The sequence below is a fragment of the Mobula birostris genome, chromosome 2 (genome assembly GCF_030028105.1).
Source record: "Mobula birostris isolate sMobBir1 chromosome 2, sMobBir1.hap1, whole genome shotgun sequence".
Taxonomy (NCBI): Eukaryota; Metazoa; Chordata; class Chondrichthyes; order Myliobatiformes; family Myliobatidae; genus Mobula; species Mobula birostris.
Window position 1 is genome coordinate 227,192,192 of NC_092371.1, and position 23,131 is coordinate 227,215,322.

At 42.8% G+C, this 23,131-nt stretch overlaps 1 protein-coding gene across 1 annotated transcript in view; it reads right to left on the reverse strand.

The window, feature by feature from the left end:
• Window positions 1-12,787: 12,787 nt before the first annotated feature.
• Window positions 12,788-23,131, reverse strand: part of LOC140210279 (uncharacterized) — a 45,496-nt gene continuing 35,152 nt past the window's right edge. Inside the window, exon 11 of the mRNA XM_072279156.1 lies at window positions 12,788-14,323. Within this exon, the coding sequence (XP_072135257.1) occupies window positions 14,126-14,323 (198 nt within the window). The 3' untranslated portion in view covers window positions 12,788-14,125. The remainder of the gene's footprint in view (window positions 14,324-23,131) is intronic.

Genomic DNA, 23,131 nt, shown 5'->3' on the forward strand with positions numbered 1-23,131 from the left:
GGGGCAAAACGGGGCTCTAACCACTCGGAGGACCTGGGTCTGAGGGGCAAAACAGGGCTCTAACCACTCGGAGGACCTGGGTCTGAGGGGCAAAACAGGGCTCTAACCACTCGGAGGACCTGGGTCTGAGGGGCAAAACAGTGCTGTTCCCATCCTGGACTAAGCTGTTCCACCGTGAACACGATCTGTTATGAGTCAACATGATGCTTTCAGATCAGATCATGCATAGCACACATCTCCGCCGCACTGCTCAGGTGTGTTTCTGGATTACAGGAGCTAGCGACCCTTGTGCCTGTTCTATGTACTTGACATATGATTTTTTTGTGTGCTATTGCTGAGCAGCAGTGAACCATCTGAGTGGCCTATCAGAGTTCTCTTTGGGAACTAATTGACTTGATCAGCATTTCTGATCTGGTTATTGTTCACGATTGCACTTAATTAAAAAAAATTCTATGGAAATGAATAGATAGCCGACGTTTCGGGCCGAGACCCTTCTGTCATGAAGTAGACAGCTGAGAGATCATCGTCAACTGTTCATTTTCCACCATAGATGCTGCCTAATGCCCAGCATTGTGTGTGTGTTGTTTTTCGTTTACATACTTAACCAAGTCCTTCATTGCTTTTCATCTATATTTTTGCATCTCTGCTCTTACCCCTTCACAGAAGGAAGGTTGTGAAATATTGAATAGGATAGGTATTATAAAAGAGGAAATATCAAGGAACTGAAGATAAATAAATCACTGGAAAGTTAGTTCACAGTGGTAATTGATTTATTATTGTCATATTGTGAAAACTGCCTGCATACTATCAATGCATTACTACAGTGCATTGAGGTAGTACAAGGTAAAACAATAACAGAATGCAGAATGGAGTGTTGCAGTTACAGAGAAAGTGCGGTGCAGGCAGAAAATAACGTGCCTAGGTAGATTATGAGGTTAAGAGTCCATCTTATTGTATTAGGGATCTGTTCAATTGCCTTATTATAAGAGTTGTCCTTGAGCCTGGTGGTATGTGCTTTCAGGTTTTTGTACATTCAGCCTGATGGGGTGGGGAGAAGACAGAATGGCCCCAGGGAGTGAGATCTTTGATAATGTGTTACTGAGGCAGCGAGAGGTGTAAATGGAATCCATAGAGGGGAGGCTGGTTTCTGTGATGTGCTGAACTGCGCCCACAACTCTCTGCAATTTCTTGCCATCGTAGGCAGAACAGTTGCCACACCAAGCTGGGATGCATCTGGATATGATGCTTTCTAGGGAGCATCAATGAAAATTGGTGAGAATGAAAGGGGACGTCAATTTTCTTTAGCTGTTTGAGAAAGGAAAGGTTCTGGTGAGCTCTCTTGGCCAGGGCATCAATGTGGTTAGACTAAGACATGCTCTCAACCCTCTCACCCTCAGAACCACTGATAAAACACAGGAGCATAGCACCTCTCCCCCACGATTCTTGAATTCAATGATCAGCCCTTCTGTTTTATTGACATCAAGGGGAAAGATAGTTGTCATGACACTTTGTTACTAGGTTCACTGTCTTCCTCCTGTACTCCCATTCATCGTTATTCGCAATACAGCCCACTACAGAGGTATTACTTGCAAACCTGTGGATGAGGTTAGAGCAGAATCTGTCCATGTGGTTGTGAGTGATAAGAGAGTAGAGTAGGGGGCCGGGGACACAACTTTGTGGGGCACCAGCATACAGGATAATCACAGTGGAGGCGTTTCCGTTGGCTCTTATTGATTGTGTTCTTTTGGACAGAAAGTCAAGAATCCAGCTGCAAAGAGTGGCTTGGAGTCCTAGGACTAGGAGTTTGGAGTGAGTTTGCTTGGAATTATTAAAAAGTACAAAAAGAAACAAAGGAGGAAATTCAAGCAACACGCACAAAAAATGCTGGTGCTGATGTTCTGACTCTCAGGTTTCAATCATCCCTGGCTAGAGAGATGATGCTAGAGTACTGAAGGACTATTATTTAGAAATACAGTATATTTATTATGGTTTAAAATTAGAGGAAAGGACAAGCTCTGTAACTACATGCTATTTGTCCTTCAGAAGCTGGCAGGCTGTGACTAAAGTTGAAAGTAAATTTTATTATCAAAGTACATGTACGTCACCATATACAACCCTAAGAGTCATTTTCCCGTGGGCATACTCAGGAAATCCAAGAATCATAAGAGAATGAATAAAATACCGCACCCAACAGGACGGACAAACAACCAACGTGCAAAAGACAACAAACTGTGCAAATGCAAAAGAAAAAAGATTAATAATCATAAATAAGTAAACAATAATTATCACGAGCATGAGATGAAAAGCCTTTGAAAGTGAGTCCATTGGCTGTGGGAATCTATGTGTGGGATGAGTGAAGTTATCCCCTCTGGTTCAAGAGCCTGATGGTTGAGGGGTAATAACTGTTCCTGAACCTGGTGGTGTGAGTCCTGAGGCTCCTGTACCACCTTCCTGATGGCAACAGCGACAAGAGAGCATGACCTGGGTGGTAGGTGTTTCCCAAACTGATGGGTGTTGCTTTCCTGCGACAATACTCTGTGTAGATGGCTGGGAGGGCTTTACCCACGATGGACTGGGCCATATGCACTACTTTTTGTGGGATTTTCCATTCAAGGGCTTTGGTGTTTCCATCCCAGGCTGTGATGCAGCCAGTCAATATACTTTCCACTATGTATCTATAGAAATGTTAGACAGTCTTTTATATATATACACACACACACACACACACACACACACACTGTCCACCACACGTCCATAGAACCCACTCCACCTTTGATCCCCCAATAAGGACTGGCTTATGGATCCCTGGTTTCCTTCTCCTAAAGTCAATAATCAGTTCTTTGGTCTTGCTGACATTGAGTGAGAGGCTGTTGTTGTTGCTGTGGATCTACTCAGCCAGATGTGACTATGTGCTGGATTGTAACTGTGTGTGGTGCATGTGACTGTGTTTTGCTCCTTGGCCTCAGAGAGACAATGTTTAGCAGTATACATGTGTACGATTGAATGACAATAAATTTGAACTTGACTTGAAAATGATTAAAATACAAAGACATCACAAACATGCAATGTGCAGGTCTAAAGACATTTTTGAAGGTCATCCATTATGATTGGGCAATGTCACCCTCTGTGCAGTGGTAAGAGTCTCCTAATGTGTATTTAAGATTAGCCACATTAATCAAGTGATATCAAAGGCACATTCACTTAAAAAAGAAATTGCACTTAAAAGTCTTAGCAGAATAAAATGCGCTTCATTTCACAAAAGGATGTACAAACATAGGATCACAGATTCATAGCACAGAAGAAGAACATTGTGTCTATCCTGGTCAAAAACAGACATTTAAATTATGTGTACTTCCCTTTAATCTTTCTGTTGAAGGTAGCTAGCTGTTGAAGATTGTTCTAAAACTGCTCATCGGTTTTATTATTTATTTATTTAGTGATATGGCGAGGAGTAGGCCATCTCCAGCCCTCCGAGCCACACCGGCCCACAACCCGGATTTAACCCTAACCTATTCATGGGACAATTTACAATGACCAATTAACCTGTTCAGTATGTCTTTGGACTGTAGAAGGAAACACAGGTGGCTGTGGAAGCGCGGTCATTAAAGCAGAGGTTGGTAGGTTCTTGATAAGCCAGGCTGTGAAAGAAGGCAGGAGAATGGGGTTGAGAGGGAATTGGATCAGCCACGATGAAACGGCGGAGCAGACTCGATAGACCAAATGGCCTAATTCTGCTTCAGTGTCTTATGGTCATACGGAAACTGGAGCACCGGGAGAAACCCACGCATTCCAAGGGGAGAATGTACCAACTCCTTACAAGTGATGCTGCAATTTGACTCTGAACTCCAATACTCTGAGCTGTAACAGAGTCTTGCAGTTGTCTGCGCTACCATGGCATGGTCCTTACAACAGATTGTAGTTGTTGGATTGGTGTATTGTTCCCAGTGATTAAGAGGAAATTCCCTTTCCTCTTTTTTTGGATGCAGTCTTCAATCTTAAGGCTGATTTATACTTGTGCATCAAATTGACACCGTAGGTATGGCGTAGGCGCGAACCCTACGCAGTGCCTATGCGGATCTCTACACCGTAGCCTGAAGCGCACCTCTCCCAAAATGTAGCTACGTGTCACGGCGACGCAGACCACAACAACCGTGACTGGTCCACTTGGTAGCATCGCATTTCCTCCTACGCTGCAATAGCTTCCCATTGGGCAACTGAAGGGCAGAGAAGGAACTCTGGCTGCAATGCTTTCCATAAAGCTTTACAGACCTCCGAAATTATGGAGGACACATTTCACTTTACGAAAAAAGACGCTCACCTTAAACTTGTTTACCCCGAGAAAGACTACCATGCCCATGAAGCCTTGGGTGGGCAAGTCTGTGTGCATGCATGACGTGCGAATACCTGATGTGCACATGCGTGTACGTGCCTGAATTACAGAGTGATGCACACAACAACATACAAGTATAAATGCTCACAATGGCATAGCCCACCTGCGTAGGCTATGGCGCACGCTAGTACGCACAAGTATAAATCAGCCTTTAGTATTAGCAATAACCCCTAGATTGTGCACATGGTTTCATTATATTCAGATCTTTTGAGGAATATCTTTAAAATTGGCAGGGTACAGCGACCCCGCCACCCTTATTACCCAAAGCTCTCAGTTTTTCCTATCATCTATTTCCCTCAAAAAGTCATTTTTCAAAATTTAACTTAAAACTATTAGATTGAGGAAAGAAACTGTCTTTAATATTTTTCTCTCTTCATCTTTGTCACAGTCATTGGAAATCAGAGGATGAGATTCATAAAGGATAACACCTGCTGAAATAATTACTTAAGATCAGAGAAAAATCCAATTAAACTTTAAAAACTGAATGTTTGGAGGACCTTTGCTGTGCTCTGTTTTTCTTCCACTGATCGAACACATTTGCAAACTTTTAGAAAGCAAAGCTGAGACTACGAGAGGCTTAACAGCAGAATTTTGCCTTCCTTGCAAAAGCTATTTTTCACCTACCTTTGAACATAACTGCTTCCCGGTCAATAGATTCCACCATGGTAGATGTTGGTCCTGGTAACTCATTAAAAATAACTTTGTGGTCCTAATTACATTATAGGCACCTTATATAAATCAACGTCATAACTCAAGTCACACAATTCTCTTCTAGTAATTAAAAATGCCGAAACAGTTTATGGCTAGGCTCTTTCAACAATTTCCATCTACCTATTTTAACAGTGCCATGAAATGCAATAATGTTATTTCAAACGTGTTAGCACTTATCAATAAATTTGAACGTGTACAAAGCTCTATATCAGCTGAGTAGGTCATTGTTAACATAAAGCATGTGATGAAATTGTATCCATGGGAATAAAACAGGCAGCTGATTAGCTATCACACTTTACATTACTGCTGATTGAAAATGACCTCTGTTGTGAGAAGGGCGATGGCCTCTGATACAACATATTAAATTTAATAGTGTCGATATTCTGTAACGGCAACAACTCATTTGTTACAGAACCTTTAAAGTGCTAAATCTTTCCAAGATGTTTTACAGGCTAATTGCCAAAGAGGACTTGCTGGAGCCACATAACCATAATTAGGTCAAATTAGGTATAATGTATCGCAGTCTTAAAGCAGGAATGAGACTTAGGTCAGTCATGATTGAATGGTGGAGCAGACTCGATCGGCTGAATGGCCTAATTCTGCTTCTATGTCTTATGGTCTTGGAAAGGCAGAACGGGGAGAGAAAATGATCTTGAGGTCTGTGCATAGAAGGAATATCTGCCAATCATAGTAATTAAGTTCAAGATGCTCAAGAGCGCAGGGTGGAAGAAATATTGCAGATACTTCATCATACTAGAAGGGCCGAGATGGCCTGTTTCTGTGCTGTAATTGTTATATGGTCATAGAGGTGATACTCAGTGATAGGAAAGGGTAAGACCATAGAAGGATTTGACAAGAAGGTGGGAACTTTACTCTCATGGGATTTTTCAAAATCAGTAGTCCATCAAAAATAGGATGGTGTGTGAATGGGTTGAGGTGTGATTTTTTACAGAGAATAGAACGTGCAAGGCCGGTCAGATGTACATCGATTTGGCTGAAACTGATATCACAGAACTCATCTGTGGAGGGTTGCCACCAATCAAATGTAACACCTTCACCACGTTTATGTAGCCATTTTCAAATAAGACCATAAGGCATAGGAGCAGATTTAGGCCACTTAGACAATGGAGTCTACTCTACCATTCTGTGATGGCTGACTTATTATGCCTCTCGACTCTATTCTCCTGCTTTCCCTCTGTAACCTTTACCTCCCTGATTAATCAAGAACCGATCAACCTCCACCTTAAATATACCCAATGACTTGACCTCCACAGCCCTCTGTGGCAATGAATTCCACAGATTCACCACACTCTGGCTAATTCCTCCTCATTTCTGATGTAAACGTAGGTCCCTCTATGTATTCCAGGGGTTCCCAACCTTTTTTATGCCATGGAACCTTACTATTAACTGAGGGGCCCATGGACACCAGGTTGTGAATTCCTGCCTATTCTGAGGCCATGCCCTCTGGTCCCAGATTCACCCACTATAGAATATCCATTCTACTTAGGCCTTACAATAGAGCCTTCAATCGCTGATCATATAATAACCCTTTCAATCCCAGAATCATTTTTGTGAAGCAACACACATCAAAGTTGCTGGTGAACGCAGCAGGCCAGGCAGCATCTCTAGGAAGAGGTGCAGTTGACGTTTCAGGCCGAGACACTTCGTTAGGACTAACTGAGGGAAGAGTGAGTGAGGGATTTGAAAGTTGGAGGGGGAGGGGGAGATCCAAAATGATAGGAGAAGACAGGAGGGGGAGGAATAGAGCCAAGAGCTGGACAGGTGATTGGCAAAAGGGGATACGAGAGGATCATGGGACAGGAGGTCCGGGAAGAAAGACAAGGGGGGGGGGACCCAGAGGATGGGCAAGAAGTATATTCAGAGGGACAGAGGGAGAAAAAGGAGAGTGAGAGAAAGAATGTGTGCATAAAAATAAGTAACAGATGGGGTACGAGGAGGAGGTGGGGCCTTAGCAGAAGTTAGAGAAGTCGATGTTCATGCCATCAGGTTGGAGGCTACCCAGACGGAATATAAGGTGTTGTTCCTCCAACCTGAGTGTGGCTTCATCTTTACAGTAGAGGAGTATTGTGAATCTCCTTTGAACCCTCTCCAATGTCAGCCCATCCTTTCTTCAATAATGGGCCCAAAGCTATTCACAATACTCGAAGTGAGGCCTCAACAGTGCTTTATTAAGCCTCAGCATTACATCCTTACTTTTATATCCTAGTCCTCTTGAAATGAGTAACGACATTGCATTTGGCTTCCTCACCACCAACTCAACCTGCAAGTTAACCTTCAGATAATCCTGCATGAGGACTCACGTCCCTTTGCACCTTGAATATTTGAATTTAGCAAATAAACTACACATTTATTCTTTCTAACAAAGTGCATGACCATACACTTCCCGGCACTTTATTTCATCTGATACTTTTTTTGCCCATTTTCCTAAGCTGTCTAAGCCCTTCTACAGACTCCCTGCTTCCTCAACACCACCTGTCTCTCCACCTATCTTCCTATCATCCACAAACTGCGCCTCAAGATCATCCACTTTATTCTGTATACTGCGAGCATTCAAATGTAACGCCTTCAGTCCTGCATTCATCATCCTTTTTGATTGTTACACTTCAACTCATCCCACTGACTGCAGTTTTGCTCTTGTCATCTTCCTGACCCTTCCTCACAGTCTCTCTACACTCTGCATCGACTAATGCCCTATCCTTAGCCCTACCATTCCAGTTCCATCCCCCTGCCAGATTAGTTTAAATCCTCTCCAACAGCTCTAGCTAACCTGCCTGCAAGGACATTGGTTTCTAATAAGCTGAAGGGTCTGAAGGTAAATAAATTGCAATTCCTTTAACTCAATGTGCTATCATAGAAATTGTTTGATTCTAAAATACCAGTTAGGGACAAAGATGGGAAAGTAGCTAGAAAGAAAAACAGTGGGTGCGTAATTAACAGTATAAATCTAAATGCAAGGACGATGGTGAGTAAGGCCTCTGAGTTGAGGGGACGTATAAGAACATGAAAGTTTGATACTTTAACTATGACTGAAACATATCTCAAACAGTGACAACAATGCTAGATCGTAATTCCCAGTTACAGACAGCACAGCGGAATCAGAGGAGGAGTGAGGAAGGAACATTGGCTAAAGAGGGAAATACAATTTTTCAATGAAATGGTTGGAAGATCATCAAATGAGGCTACTTTGGTTAATTTAAGAACAAAGCCGGGAATGTAGGGAGGACCTCCAAACCACTGGAGGGCGAGAGAAGAGTAAGTAACACATAGTCCTGATGAAGGGCCTCGGCCCAAAACATCGACTGTTTATTCCTTTCCATAGATGCTGCCTGACCTGCTGAGTTCCACCAGCACTCTGGATTTCCAGCATCTGCTGACTCTCCTGTGTTTAAGAAGAGCAAATTTCTAGGCACATTTCTGAGAAGCACAAAAACAACAGGACAGTTGCACCAGGGGATCTCTGTAAATTTTTATTTCCATTATCAACCCGACAAAAGACCAGAGGTGGTGATGCTGTTGGTAGGGAAGAAGCTGAAAATTATTGGTCGGTAGAAAAATCTGGATTTAGATTTAGGGAATAAAGCTGGGTGGCTTGGAAGAAAGTTGACTCAAAATTAGTCACTTTATTGGTGTGCTTTAAACCAACATTCTTTATAACGCTAATGGTCAGTCAGGTGACTTGCAAAACCCACCCCGGCAAGAGAGCAAGTTGAACATTGTTAGGACAGTTACACTTTGAGCCATGTAGGGATGCATTACCTGAGTTCCCAATGACATACAGTATGTCAGCAGAGTTTGCTGCTTCGCTATCATTGCTGTGCTGATGGCTGGGAAGTGAATCACACTTCAAGGAGTGTTCTCCATCGCATCCACGGAACAGAGTAAAATTGGGAGTGAAGTTGGGAACCTGGTATTTTTCTCCACATCTGGCTTTCTTCCTTTACAATGGACTGACCTAAACCTTTCCTGTGGTGCGTGGCCCCTCGCTGCAGGTTGCTCAAAGGTCAATGACTGATCTATGCAGATTACAAGTAATTTCAAAGAAAGTCTGTGGCCACTGCAGGGAGCTCCAGGGAATTATCAACTGTGAAGCTGCAGAATGTGTAGTGACTGGGCGGAAGTTTTAATTGACGTCATCCCTTCCCAATTGGGTGCTCCTATTTTTTCTTGAGAGTAAATAACCAAAGGTGTAGGTTTCTGCCTGCAGATCCAACTCCTATCAGCAGTGAACCATAAAGACCATAAGACATAGGAGCAGAATTAGGCCATTTGGCCCATCAAGTCTGCTCTGCCATTCCATCACGGCTGATTTATTATCTCCCTCAACCCCATTCTGCTGCCTTTTCTCCGTAACCTTTGACTCCCTGATTAATCAAGAACCTATTCATCTTTGCTTTAAATATACCCATTGTTCATGAATCACAAAAAGTTGGCTTGCAGGTATAACAAGTTATTAAGAAGGCAAATGGAATGTTGGGCTTCATTGCTAGAGGGATTGAATTCAAGAGCAGGGATATCATGCTGCAACTATACAGGGTACTGGTGAGGCCGCACCTGGAGTACTGTGTGCAGTTCTGGTCTCCATACTTGAGAAAGGATATACTGGCTTTGGAGGCAGTGCAGAGGAGGTTCACCAGATTGATTTCAGGGATGAAGGGGTTAACTTATGAGGAGAGGTTGAGTCGCCTGGGACTATATTCTCTGGAGTTCAGAAGAATGAGAGGGGATCTTATAGAAACATACAAAATTTTGAAAGGGATAGATAAGATAGAAGTAGGAAAGTTGTTTCCATTGGTAGGTGAGACTAGAACTAGGGAACATTGCCTCAAGATTCAGGGGAGAAGATTTAGGATGGAGATGAGGAGAAACTGTTTTTCCCAGAGAGTGGTGAATCTGTGGAATTCTCTGCCCAAGGAAGCAGTTGAGGCTTCCTCAGTAAATATATTTAAGATACAGTTAGATAGGCTTTTAAATAGTAGGGGAATTAAGGGTCATGGAGAAGAGGCAGGTAGATGGAGCTGAGTTCACGGACAGATCAGCCATGATATTATTGAATGGCGGGGCAGGCTCGATGGGCCAGGTGGCCTACTCCTGCTCCTATTTCTTATGTTCTTCTGTTCAAAATGCTTTGCAAATTAGCCAAGCAATTATTCAAATTATCTGTGGAGAGTTCATGAAGTAAATGATCTCAGCTGTATAATAAAATAGATGATAGTGAATTATCAGACTGATTTATATGTACTGTAGAAAAATGTGAAATGTAAAATGGTGACTGATTCATGACTATTCAGTCTACAATATTGCTAAAATAATGACATTGTCTTAAATGATTAGCCTCAAAGAGTACATTGTGTCCTGTCTTATAAGTAACACCTGATCTATACCGCTACAATAGCTACACTTAGGCAGAGATATCCACCTTTGGTCACCCGTGCTGAGTGTCTGAGCATTGGCTCCTGGTTGCACTCACCTCCTGAATAATTGATCCACTGATCTACTGGACTGAATTTGAAGACTTTATGTTTACTACTAGTAACCAAAGATGTGCCTATATACAAATCAAATCAAGCTTAATTATCATTTAATCATACATGGATACAGCTGAACAATTCTGGGGCTAAGGTGCAAAACATATACAGCACATTCAAAACAGCGAGGAAAAAAACCATAGTCATGTAAGAAAAGGCATATGTAGTCCAATACCCTGAATGACGTGTCCCGCAAATTGATGGTACAGTTCCTATCAATCCACAGATCAAACACTGGAGGGCAGCACTGGCAGGAGAGGCCAGCCCTAATCTAGTAGGACGTCATGGTACATCATCGCCGGTGTCTCCTCACCTAGGCTACAGCAGCAGGCAAGCCCCTGGTTTCAGGCCTAGTCCTTGCTACAACTGAGTCCATGCTACTGCCTCACTGTCTGTTGTGCTACCAAACAAGGGAAACAGGCCTGCTGCATCTGACATTATCAACGTCCAACAGGGTCAAGGGAAACGTCCTGGACAGTCACTCGCAGTTACAGTGCACGCTGCTTTCACGCACCAACTCCAATGCCTTTGGGTAGCTGGCAGCAACATGGCCTGGGCCCAGGTCAGCTCCTCCGAACCCAATTTGGTTCCTCTGACCCACTGGCTTACTCCTTCTCTGACCCGCCGACCAGCTCCCCCTTCTCTGGCCCGCCGACCAGCTCCTGCTTCCCTGACCCGCCGACCAGCTCCCCCTTCTCTGGCCCACCGACCAGCTCCCCCTTCTCCGGCCCGCCGACCAGCTCCCCCTTCTCCGGCCCGCCGACCAGCTCCCCCTTCTCCGGCCCGCCGACCAGCTCCCCCTTCTCCGGCCCGCCGACCAGCTCCCCCTTCTCCGGCCCACCGACCAGCTCCTGCTTCCCTGACCCGCCAACTGGTCTCTGTTTCTCTGTCCCGTTGGCCGGCTTCTCTTTCTCCAACTTGCCAGCCGGCTCCTACGACACCCCGGCTGGCTACTCCAAACAACGAGCAGCTCACTGATGCGGTAGACATGTGCACCATAGTTCTTGGAGTCCAGTACAGTCTGACGATAATAAAAAGCACATTTAACAAAGAAAAGAACACCTCTGGTTGGCCCAAGGGGACTGCTGCATCCGAACGTGCTGCCATCTTACCAGAAGTATATACATGCCCTGATACAACTACCATTTGAAAAGACCTGGACTCTGATCACCTTGCTGCAAAACTAACAATACTTTTAATGGTGATGTAGAATTTTTAGTCAGGAGTGAGCCCTACAACTATCATTGACCTACAATTTCTCTACGGGAGCTGGCTTGATGAAGGGGCAAAGCCCTGAGTCTCATCTGCACAAATCCAGTTACATGAATAAGCCCCTGACACAAAATGCTGGAAGTAAGTTTGACATTAGCTAAGTCGCATCCCCAAATTAGCTGATTGCCACAGCATTCAACAAATATTAGAAAATAACCAAACCATTAAACATATCGAAATATCATAATTTTGTTGCAAAATTAAATATGTAAATTTACTTAAAATTTAATAATTTATATAAACAAAAAGAATTCAAAACATTAAATTAATCATTACCTTGGTTTCTTATAGCCAATCATCTCAATTCAAGTACGCGAAGCCGTTGCTGCACTAGTCTAACCTGGCATAGATTGTTCATGTGAATTCCCCATCCTGAGTAATGAGGGACTGACATAACTTTGTTTCCTCACTTTGCACTGCAAAACTGAAGCACAGCCTGAAACACCCTGGTAAACAGCAGAAAGGAACTTAGTTAATTGTACAAGCATTTCCCTATTAAATCCTGGATTTGAGTTGAAGGGTCTTTGATGGGGAGGGGGGAAAACAGAATTATCTTTTTCCAAAATACTACCATCTTCCTTAGCATTTCGCATGTTCCTTTCCCAAAACACTACTATTTGATCTTTCACATCTTCACAAGTGCGCAGAGGAGAACTTGTTGTCATATGTCGTCCAAGATATGATGAGTAGAATTTTATTTTCACTGCCTGGAGCTGTGCATCACCCAATCTGTACAATATTTTTGTGAAATTTTGCAGAAGATGAAATGTTAGCCAATGTGCTATTGTTAAATTAACAACAAATAGAATTTGGATATAAATCAGGATCAGAATCAGAATCAGGTTTAATATCTTTGGCATACGTCATCAAATTTGTTGCTTTGTGGCAGCGGTACATTGCAATGCATAATAATAACAAACTGCAAATTAAAAAGGCAATTATTTATTTATCATTAATAGTAGGTTGAATTAGAATATGCATTTTTCAATACATCAAGTATTTGGCAGAATATAGGAAAAAGTTTGAATTTCTAAAACAAGATCTTGGTCAAAGATCACCTTGTGACGTGAAAATGGTTACAACTCACCACAAGGCGTTGTCACAGAAAATTAACAAAAATAACGAAAAATATGTTGGGGAGTTTTACCGAAATGGATTGGGTCTTGGCCCGAAATGTCGACTGTACTCTTTTCCATAGATGCTGCCTGGCCTGCTGAGTTCCTCTAGCGTTTTGTGTGTGTCGCTTGGATTTCCAGCATCTGCAGATTTTCTCTTGTTTGTGCAGATTCCCCAGTATGTTTAAAGGAGTAAACAGTCAATGTTTCGGGCTGAGACCCTTCATCAGGACTGGTGAGGAAGGGAAAAAGCCAGAGTAAGAAGGTGAGGGGAGGGGACGAAGTACAAGGTGGCAGGTGATAGATGAAACCGAGAGAAGGGGAGGGGTAAAGTAAATTAAGGAACATTTTCATTAAGGGATGGATCAAGGTCTGGGGTAAATGTTTTAAGACTTTAGGTAAGAGATACTACAAAAAGTGTAGTAATTATCTAAAATTCACTGCCTCCAGAGATAGCAGAAATAGAATCAATCAATGCTAATTTGCAGAGCTCTGGGGAAAATGTGGGATAATTTGACTGATGGTATAGACTTGATGGGCTGTAGCAATAGGATGATTTGCTTCTGTGAAGTGATGCTTATGTATGATATGCATGCAGAGAGAAGAGGTAAAATTAGCAAGCAGGATTCAGATTTAAAGCTAGTTCTGTAAAATGTGTTTGACTTAATGGGCAACAGGAAAGGAAGGAGAGCAAAATAGATAATAACTAACTTGCAGACAGAAAAAATAATGAGGGTTTGGCACTGAAGAGTTGAGGGTGATTTGAGTTGAGAGATGGATTGTCTTGGGGCAAAGAATTTCTATAATTTCCGAAACGGTTAGTTCTAGAGTTACACTCTACCCTTATATAATGCTGGACATTGGAACTAGCTGGGTGCCAAAAAAACTTGAGTTTGTTCATGGAAACAAACACAGCAATGTTATTTGTTCATAGCATTTGTTACAAAGTAGCATTTTATAGTGTTATGTGAAACAAAACATGTCTTTTACAAATTGCACATCAAATCCAAAGAAAAATACACATTTTCAAGCTTATTTATTTCATCTACTGTATATAGAGCTATAAGTTACTCTACACATTGACTAAAACATTATTGAGCATATTTTCTACCATTCCTGCTTATTGACCCAGTTAATTTTGCCAAACCAGAAACTCTGGATAGTTCCTGCCATTTTTCAGACTGAACGGACTGTTGCAGTGCATTCTGGGATTTCAGAGTGGAAATGTCTTCATCCATTAAATGTATCTCAGAGTAGACACGAGAGAGCTCTTCTTCCTTACTTGAAAACTGTGATAAAGAGTTGATATTTGTGCCTCGTAAATATCGATTCATGTTAGGTTTGTTTATTCAATAAATAACAATGTGACTGGTCAAGAATGAACCCTCCAATTCAAAATTTCAGTAAATCAATTTAATCCACCTGTCCACCATGTTCTCACTCTCTTTATTAAATTACCCTCCCCCAATTGGTTCCATCTGCCCATCATCTAATAATCCACTTGAGTTTCTTCTGTTTACAGTTACTGTTCTATAGATTTGCTAAGTATGCCCACAGAAAAAGAATCTCAGGGTTGTATGTGGTGACTTTTTACTTTCTCCCTTTCCTATCCCCTAACCCTCCCTTGGCTATCATCCCTCCCTTCCTATCTATTTCCAGCAGTAAGGTTGTGTCTCACTCCACCCTCTTACGTCAATATGCTAACTACCTTCTGTCTACACTCTCATTCCTGATGTAGGGGCTTGGCCTGAAATGTTGACCATTCCTTTGCTCCCAAAGAAGCTGTCTGAGCCCATTGAGTTCTTCCAGCAGTTTGTGGTTTTTATTTTAGCTCCGGATTCCAGCATCTGCAGTTTCCTGTCTCTCCTTTAAATTAAGTTTGGTTCAAAATGAAATAGATTAGCAGTAAGGTTTCCACTCTAACAGGTGGTGGGCGCAGACGCTGTTTTGCTGAGATGGGTGTGGGGTGGGGGGAAGGTTGGTGTGTTGATGCCTGCAGCTGCCTGCCCAGGAGAGAGGTGTTTTGGGTTTTTATCATTTTTCTGTCATTCTTTCTTTGGGGGGGGGGTTCTGCTTTTCACAGATGTCTGCACAGACTAAGTACTTCAGATTGTATACTGTGTACATTCTCTGATAATAAGCAGAACCATTTGAACCATTTAACAATTAACATTTTCAACAAGCTGATTTATCTTAACAGTAGCTTTACAGATCAGGCATCTGGCAGAGAATACAGCAACCCCTAAAGTTTCATCTTCAAATGACACTGTGATTTGAATTCAAGATTTTTGACCAAGAGGCAAGTATGATGTCATAATGGTGACTGCTTTTAGTGATAGATGTTCTTAAAGCTCCAGATGCAGTTAAAAATACTAATGTGTCAGGATAATTTTAAATAAGATTGTTATTGTTGCCCTCTAGTGTTTCTTGTGTTACCAACACTGAGCCAATTGAATTATCCATATTATAAAGTTCTGCTGTAACTGACTAATTCATGACAAAATCTAATGGTTGAACTGATGAAGACTAATTTCACACATCAAACTGGTTGCATTTTCAGATTAAGACCATAGGGCATAAGAGCAGAATTTAGCCATTCAGCCCATTGAGTCTGCTCCGCCATCCCAGCAGGGCTGATCCTGGATCCCACTCAACTCCAAACGCCTGCCTTCTTGCCATTTCCTTTGATGCCCTGACCAATCAGGAAATGATCAACTTCCATCTTAAATATACCCAAAGACTTGGCCTCCACCGCAGTCTGTGGTAGAGAATTCCACAGATTCACTACTCTCTGGCTAAAAACATTCTTCCCTTCCTCTGTTCTAAAAGGTCACCCTCAATTTTGAGGCTGTACCCTCTAGTTCTGGATACCTCTACCATAGGAAACATCCTCTTTGCATCCACCCTATCTAGTCCTTTCAACATTCAGAATGTTTCAATGAGATCCTCACACATTCTTCTAAATCCCAGTGAGTACAGGCCCAAAGCTGCCAAACATGCCTTATTGTTAATCCCTTCATTCCCGGAATCATCCTTGTGAACCTCCTCTGGAAAAATTAAAATATTATTCTTTAAAACATCCTATTGTCCTCCATTAAAGTGATCAAAACCCTAAGACCCAATAAGACATAGGAGCACAATAAGGCCATTTGGCCCATCGAGTCAGATCCGCCATTTCATCATAGCTGATCCATTTCCCTCTCAACCCCATTAAACTGTCTTCTCCCAATAATCTTTCACTCTCTGACTAATCAAGAACCGATCAACCTCCGTGTGAAATATACCCAATAACTTGGCCTCCATAGCCACCTATGGCAACAAATTCCACAGATTCACCGCCTCTGGCTAAAGAAATTCCTCCTCAACTCTGTTCAAATAGACGTCCCTCTATTTTGAGGCTGTGCCCTCTGGTCCTAGACTCCCCAACCAAAGGAACCACCCTCTTTACGTCCACTCTATCTAGGTCTTACAACATCAATAGGTTTCAATGAGATCCTTCCCTCCCCACCCAACCATTCTTCTAAAATTCAGCGAGTACAGGCCCAATAACCTTGCATCGCTGCTCATATAACAAATCTTTAGCAGATTGTTGCTATAAACCGCAAAGTGCTCCCGCACAAACAATATGAAGAGGAAAATCAATTGTAACAGATTCATTAGATTGAGAGAGGCGCACAAGGATTGGCAATCTGATTGTGCCCATTTCACACAAGGCCAAAAGTTCAGATTACTCCTAGAGGCATTGAAAAGTGCACTGAGTGCATAAAGTTAATATTTCTTCCAACCAATTAAAGAATTCGATGACATAGGACTTCCCAGAATTTGATCTCCATTAATGAATATGGAGCAGGACATTGAATTTTTAATCTCAGGTTTAAAACTCACTGATATTTGGCAGATATACTATATTCTGCCCTGGCATTGAAGCTGTCTCAGATTCCAGGAAGGGGACAAATCAGCATCGGGAACATAGAAATGGAATGGTACAGCAGAGGAACAGACCACACGGCCCACAATATTGTGCTGAAATAATTGAGCTAATGACACCTAATCCCTTCTACCTTCACATGGTCCGTAACTCTCCATTCAGGACATTGCACTGTACTGCTGCCACTAAACACCAACTTTCATGACATATGTCAGTGATAATAAACCTGATTCTGATTCTTTGCAATATTCTTGTACCTACCTAGGAGCCTCTATGATATCCATCACCCCTCCCCCTCCACACCCCCGGCAATGCATTGAAGGCACTGTCCAGTCTGTGCAAAAACATACCTCACACACCTCCTTTTGAACTTTCCCCTCTTAGCTGAACTGCATGGCCTCTAGTATTAGACATTTTGACCCTGTCTACCCTATCTATGATTCTTGTAATTTTATAAACATCTAAAACATGGGGAAATTCTGCAGATGCTAGAATTTCAAGCAACACACATAAAAGTTGCTGGTGAACGCAGCAGGCCAGGCAGCATCTCTAGGAAGAGGTACAGTCGACGTTTCGGGCCGAGACCCTTCGTCAGGACTAACTGAAAGAAGAGCTAGTAAGAGATTTGAAAGTGGGAGGGGATCTCTTACTAGCTCTTCTTTCAGTTAGTCCTGACGAAGGGCCTCAGCCCGAAACGTCGACTGTACCTCTTCCTAGAGATGCTGCCTGGCCTGCTGCTGCGTTCATCAGCAACTTTTATGTGTGTTGCTTTATAAACATCTGTTAGGTCTCCCTTCAGCCTCCATAACTCCAGAAAAAAAACAACCCTAGTCTGAACAACATCTCCTTACAGTAGATGACTCTCGTCAATTCAGTTTCCTGCTAAACCTCTTCTGCACTCTCTCCACATCCTCCATTCCTTCCTATAATGGGGTGACCAGTACTGAATGCAATACTCCAGATCCGGTCTTAATTATGTTTTTTTTCCCTTCCTTCCTTCCTTCCCTCCTTCCTTCCCTCCCTCCTTCCCTCCTTCCTTCCCTCCCACAGTAACTGGCCCTTCCAGCCCAATGAACCAACACTGCCCAAATCCCCCATGTGACCAACTAACCCACCCTATGTCTTTGGAATGCGGGAGGACACTGGAGCGCCTGGATGAAACCCACAAGATTATGGGGAGACTGTAGAAACTCCTTGCAGACAATAGTGAAAATTGAGCACAGGTTCCTGGCGCTGTAATAATGTCATGCTAACTGCTATTTATAAAGCAGCAGTGATAAGGGACTCTATAGTTAGGGGGTCAGACGGGCGATTCTGTGGCCGCAGGAAGGATGCACGGATGGTAATTTGCCTCCCAGGTGCCAGAGTCCGGGATGGTCCACGATATCCTGAAGTGGGAAGGTGAACAACCGGAGGTCGTGGAAGGAGGAAGTCCTGAAAGTAGACTACAGAGAGTTAGGAAGGAAGTTGAGAAGCAAGACCACAAAGGTAGTAATCTCGGGATTACTGCCTGTGCCACATAACAGTGAGTATAGGAATAGAGTGAGGTGGAGGATAAATGCTTGGCTGAGGGATTGGAGCAGGGGCTGGGATTCAGATTTCGGTATCATTGGGACCTCTTTTGGGACAGGAGTGACCTGTACAAAAAGGACAGGTTGCACTTGAATCCCAGGGGGACCAATATCCTGGTAGGGAGGTTCGCTGAGGCTACTGGGGAGAGTTTAAACCAGGATTGCTGGGGGGTGGGAACCAAACTGAAGAGACGGAGGAAGAGGCGGTTGGCTCACAAATAGAGAAAGCTTGGAGGCAGTATACGAGAAGGAGAATAGGCAGGAGATAGAGAAGGGACGTGCTCAGACCAATGGTTTGAGATGTGTCTATTTTAATGCAGGAGTATTATAACAAAGCAGATAAGCTTAGAGTGTGGACTAGTACTTGAAGCCATAATGTTGTGGCCATTACAGAGACTTGGATGGCTCAGGGGCAGGAACGGTTACTTCGAGTGCCAGGCTTTAGATGTTTCAGAAAGGACGGGGGGGGTGGGGGGAGGCAAAAAAGGTGGTGGTGTGGCACTGTTGATCAGAGAGGTGTCACGGCTGCAGAAAAGGTGGAAGACATGGAGGGATTGTCTACTGAGTCTCTGTGGGTGGAAGTTAGGAACAGGAAGGGGTCAATAAATCTACTGGGTGTTTTTTTAAAGACCACCCAATAGTAACAGGGACATCAAGGAGCAGATAGGGAGACAGATTCTGGGAAGGTGTAATAATAACAGGGTTGTTGTGGTGGGAGATTTTAATTTCCCAAATATTGATTGGCATGTCCCTAGGGTGAGGGGTTTAGATGGGGTGGAGTTTGTTAGGTGTGTTCAGGAAGGTTTCTTGACACAATTTGAAGATAAGCCTGCAAGGGGAGAGGCTGTACTTGATCTGGTATTGGGAAATGATCCTGGTCAGGTGTCAGATCTCTCAGTGGGAGAGCATTTTGGAGATAGTGATCACAATTCTATCACCTTTACCATAGCATTGGAGAGGGATAGGAACAGACAAGTTAGGAGGGCATTTTATTGAAGTAAGGGGAAATATGAGGCTATCAGGAAGGAACTTAGAAGCATAAATTGGGAACCGATGTTCTCAGGGAAATGTATGGAAGAAATGTGGCAAATGTTCAGGGGATATTTGTGTGGAGTTCTGCATAGGTATGTTCCAATGAGACAGGGAAAGGATGGTCGGGTACAGCAATCGTGGTGTACAAAAACCTGGTGTAAATCTAGTCAAGAAGAAAAGAAGATCTTATGAAAGTTTCAAAAAACTAGGTAATGATAGAGATCTAGAAGATTATAAGGCTAGCAGGAAGGAGCTTAAGAAAGAATTTAGGAGAGCCAGAAGGGGCCATGAGAATGCCTTGGTGGACAGGATAGAGGATGACCCCAAGGCATTCTACAAGTATGTGAAGAGCAAGAGGATAAGACGTGAAAGAATAAGACCAGTCAAGTGTGACAGTGGGAAAGTGTGTATGGAACCAGAGGAGATAGCAGAGGTACGTAATGAGTACTTTGCTTCAGTATTCACTATGGAAAAGAAAATTGGCAATTGTAGGGATAACTTACAGTGGACTGAAAAACTTGAACATGTAGATATTAAGAAAGAGGATGTGCTGGAGCTTTTGGAAAGCACCAGGTTGGATAAGTCACTGGGACTGGACGAGATGTACCCTAGGCTACTGTTGGAGACGAGAGAGGAGACTGCTGAGCCTCTGGCGATGATCTTTGCATCATCAATGGGGATGGCAGAGCTTCCGGAGGATTGGCGGGTTGCGGATGTTACTCCATTATTGAAGAAAGGGAGTAGAGATCGCCCAGGAAATTATAGACCAGTGAGTCTTACTTCAGTGGTTGGTAAGTTGATGTAGAAGATCCTGAGAGGCAAGATTTATGAATATTTGGAGAGGCATAATATGATTAGGAATAGTCAGCATTGCTTTGTCAAAGGCAGGTTGTGCCTTACGAGCCTGGTTGAATTTTTTGAGGATGTGACTAAACACATTGATAAAGCAGTAGATGTAGTGTATATGGATTTTAGCAAGGCATTTGATAAGGTACCCTATGGAAGGCTTATTGAGAAAGTAAGGAGGCATGGGATCCAAGGGGACATTGCTTTATGGATCCAGAACTGGCTTGCCCACAGAAAGCAAAGAGTGGCTGTAGACGGGTCATATTCTGCATGGAGGTCGGTCACCAGTGGTGTGCCTCAGGGATCTGTTCTGGGACCCCTTCTCTTCGTGAATTTTATAAATGATCTGGATGAGGAAGTGAAGGGATAGGTTAGTAAATTTGCTGATGACACAAAGGTTGGGGTTGTTGTGGATAGTGTGGAGGGTTGTCAGAGGTTACAGTGGGACATCGATAGGATCCAAAACTGGGCTGAGAAGTGGCAGATGGAGTTCGACCCAGATAAAGGGTGAGGTGGTTCATTTTGGTAGGTCAGATATGATGGCAGAATATAGTATTAATAGCAAGACTCCTGGCAGTGTGGAGGATCAGAGAAATCTTGGAGTCCAAGTCCATAGGACACTCAAAGCTGCTGCTTAGGTTGACTCTGTGGTTAAGAAGGCATACGGTGTATTGGCCTTCATCAATTGTGGGATTGAGTTTAGGAGATGAGAGGTAATGTTGCAGCTATATAGGACCCTGGTCAGACCCCCCTTGGAGTACTGTGCTCAGTTCTGGTCGTCTTACTACAGGAAGGATATGGAAACCATAGAAAGGGTGCAGAGAAGACCTACAAGGATGTTGCTTGGATTGGGGAGCATGCCTTATGAGAATAGGTTGAGTAAACTTGGCCTTTTTTCCTTGGAGCAATGGAGGATGAGAGGTGACCTGATAGAGGTGAATAAGATGATGAGAGGCATTGATTGTGTAGGTAGTCAGAGGCTTTTCCCCAGGACTGAAATGGCTAACATGAGATGGCTTTAAGGTGCTTGGAAGAAGGTACAGAAGAGAAGTCAGGGGTAAGTTTTTTTTTATGCAGAGAGTGGTGAGTGCGTGGAATGGGCTGCCGATGATGGTGGTGGAGGCGGATATGATAGGGTCTTTTAAGAGAATCCGGGACAGGTATACGGAGCTCAGAAAAAGAGAGGGCTATGGGTAACCCTAGGTAATTTCCAAGGCAAGGACATGTTCGGCACAGCTGTGGGCTGAAAGGCCTGTATTGTGCTGTAGGTTTTCGAGGTTTCTATGTTTCTACAACCTCCTGTCAATGTTTTAGGAATTTCTGGAGAGGATGGCAGTAAGAAAATGCTGAGGCACACTTAATTTCATTTGGCAAAGTTGCTGAATTTCAGTTTGGACAGAATGAATGTCAAAGGGATCTGAAATCAGTTTCAGAAGTTGTGACCATTTAGGACTTTGAACCAAATTTCTAAGCAGTCCAGCATCAGTGATTAACAAAATACTCCTAGTAAACAAAATGGATGTTTTCTGCCTTTGACTTGTTAGAATGGATCAATGTCTGATCAGAGCTCTGACAGTGAAAATGCACAAGACTTCCTGAGAGCTGAATTACATTTGCATCTTTGTTTTTCCAATCAAGAAAGTGTGAACTATTAAAGAAAAGCAATGAAAACCTTCCTTGCTGGAGCATGTAGCACCATGTTTGGGTACACAAAATGTTTTGATTTCAAATAAGGATGAACTGTAATGGAAAATAAGGAACCTGATCTGTCTAATTTTGTGCATAATTTTCCCTTGTAGTCCTCCACGCATCTGACCTACACAAAGGATGTTAAACATATAGAGCAACAGCAGAAAAAAATGCGCAACACTCATCTTGTTATAATTGTGAGGGCCTTGGTGTAACACGTTATCCAAGATATAGCAGACCAACAGTGCAGCACCATCTCAATACTGCATTGCACAATAACACCCCTCAGCTTTTTTTCTCCAGTCCTGCTGAAGAGTTTCAGCCTGAAACATCGACTGCACTTTTTTCCATAGATGCTGCCTGGCCTGCTGAGTTCCTCCAGCATTTTGTGTGTGTGTTGCTCGGATTTCCAGCATCTGCAGATTTTCTCTTGTTTGTGATTTGACTGCATTGAAATGTTAAACTTGATTGTTGCGTTTTGTTGTGTTGAAAAGAATTTCAGTCCAATTAGCTCTGCGATCAGAAGGTATGAAATATAAAGCTTGTTTTCCCCATATTGTTCTCCCTTTCCATTGAATGCCCCAAATAATATTTAAAAATTATATTAGATATACACATGATAACTCAGTGTTCTTTTTAATTTATATATATATATATATCCTATAAAAAGAATAAATTAGTATTTTGAATTATCATAAACCCAGTAAGCTTCTCTTCCAATCCACCTGCGTAGAGATAATAAACTCAATGAAAGTAGTAATTCTGATGCATGTTCAGGCTGTACTAGTTTTGATTCAGATTCATTTCTTTATCACATCTACATTAAAAATGCTGTGAAATGTGTCATTTTGCATTAAGAATCAACACATGCATATGCTGGGGCCAGCTTGTTAGTGTTGCCATATATTCTGGCGCAAATGGGGGAGGATCAATTCTTCTGCTGCTACTTGTGTGTGTGGGGGGGAGGGGGTCTGGGCTTCTTGTTTTATGGATGTCTGTAAAGAGCAAGAATTTCAGGTTGTATACTGTAT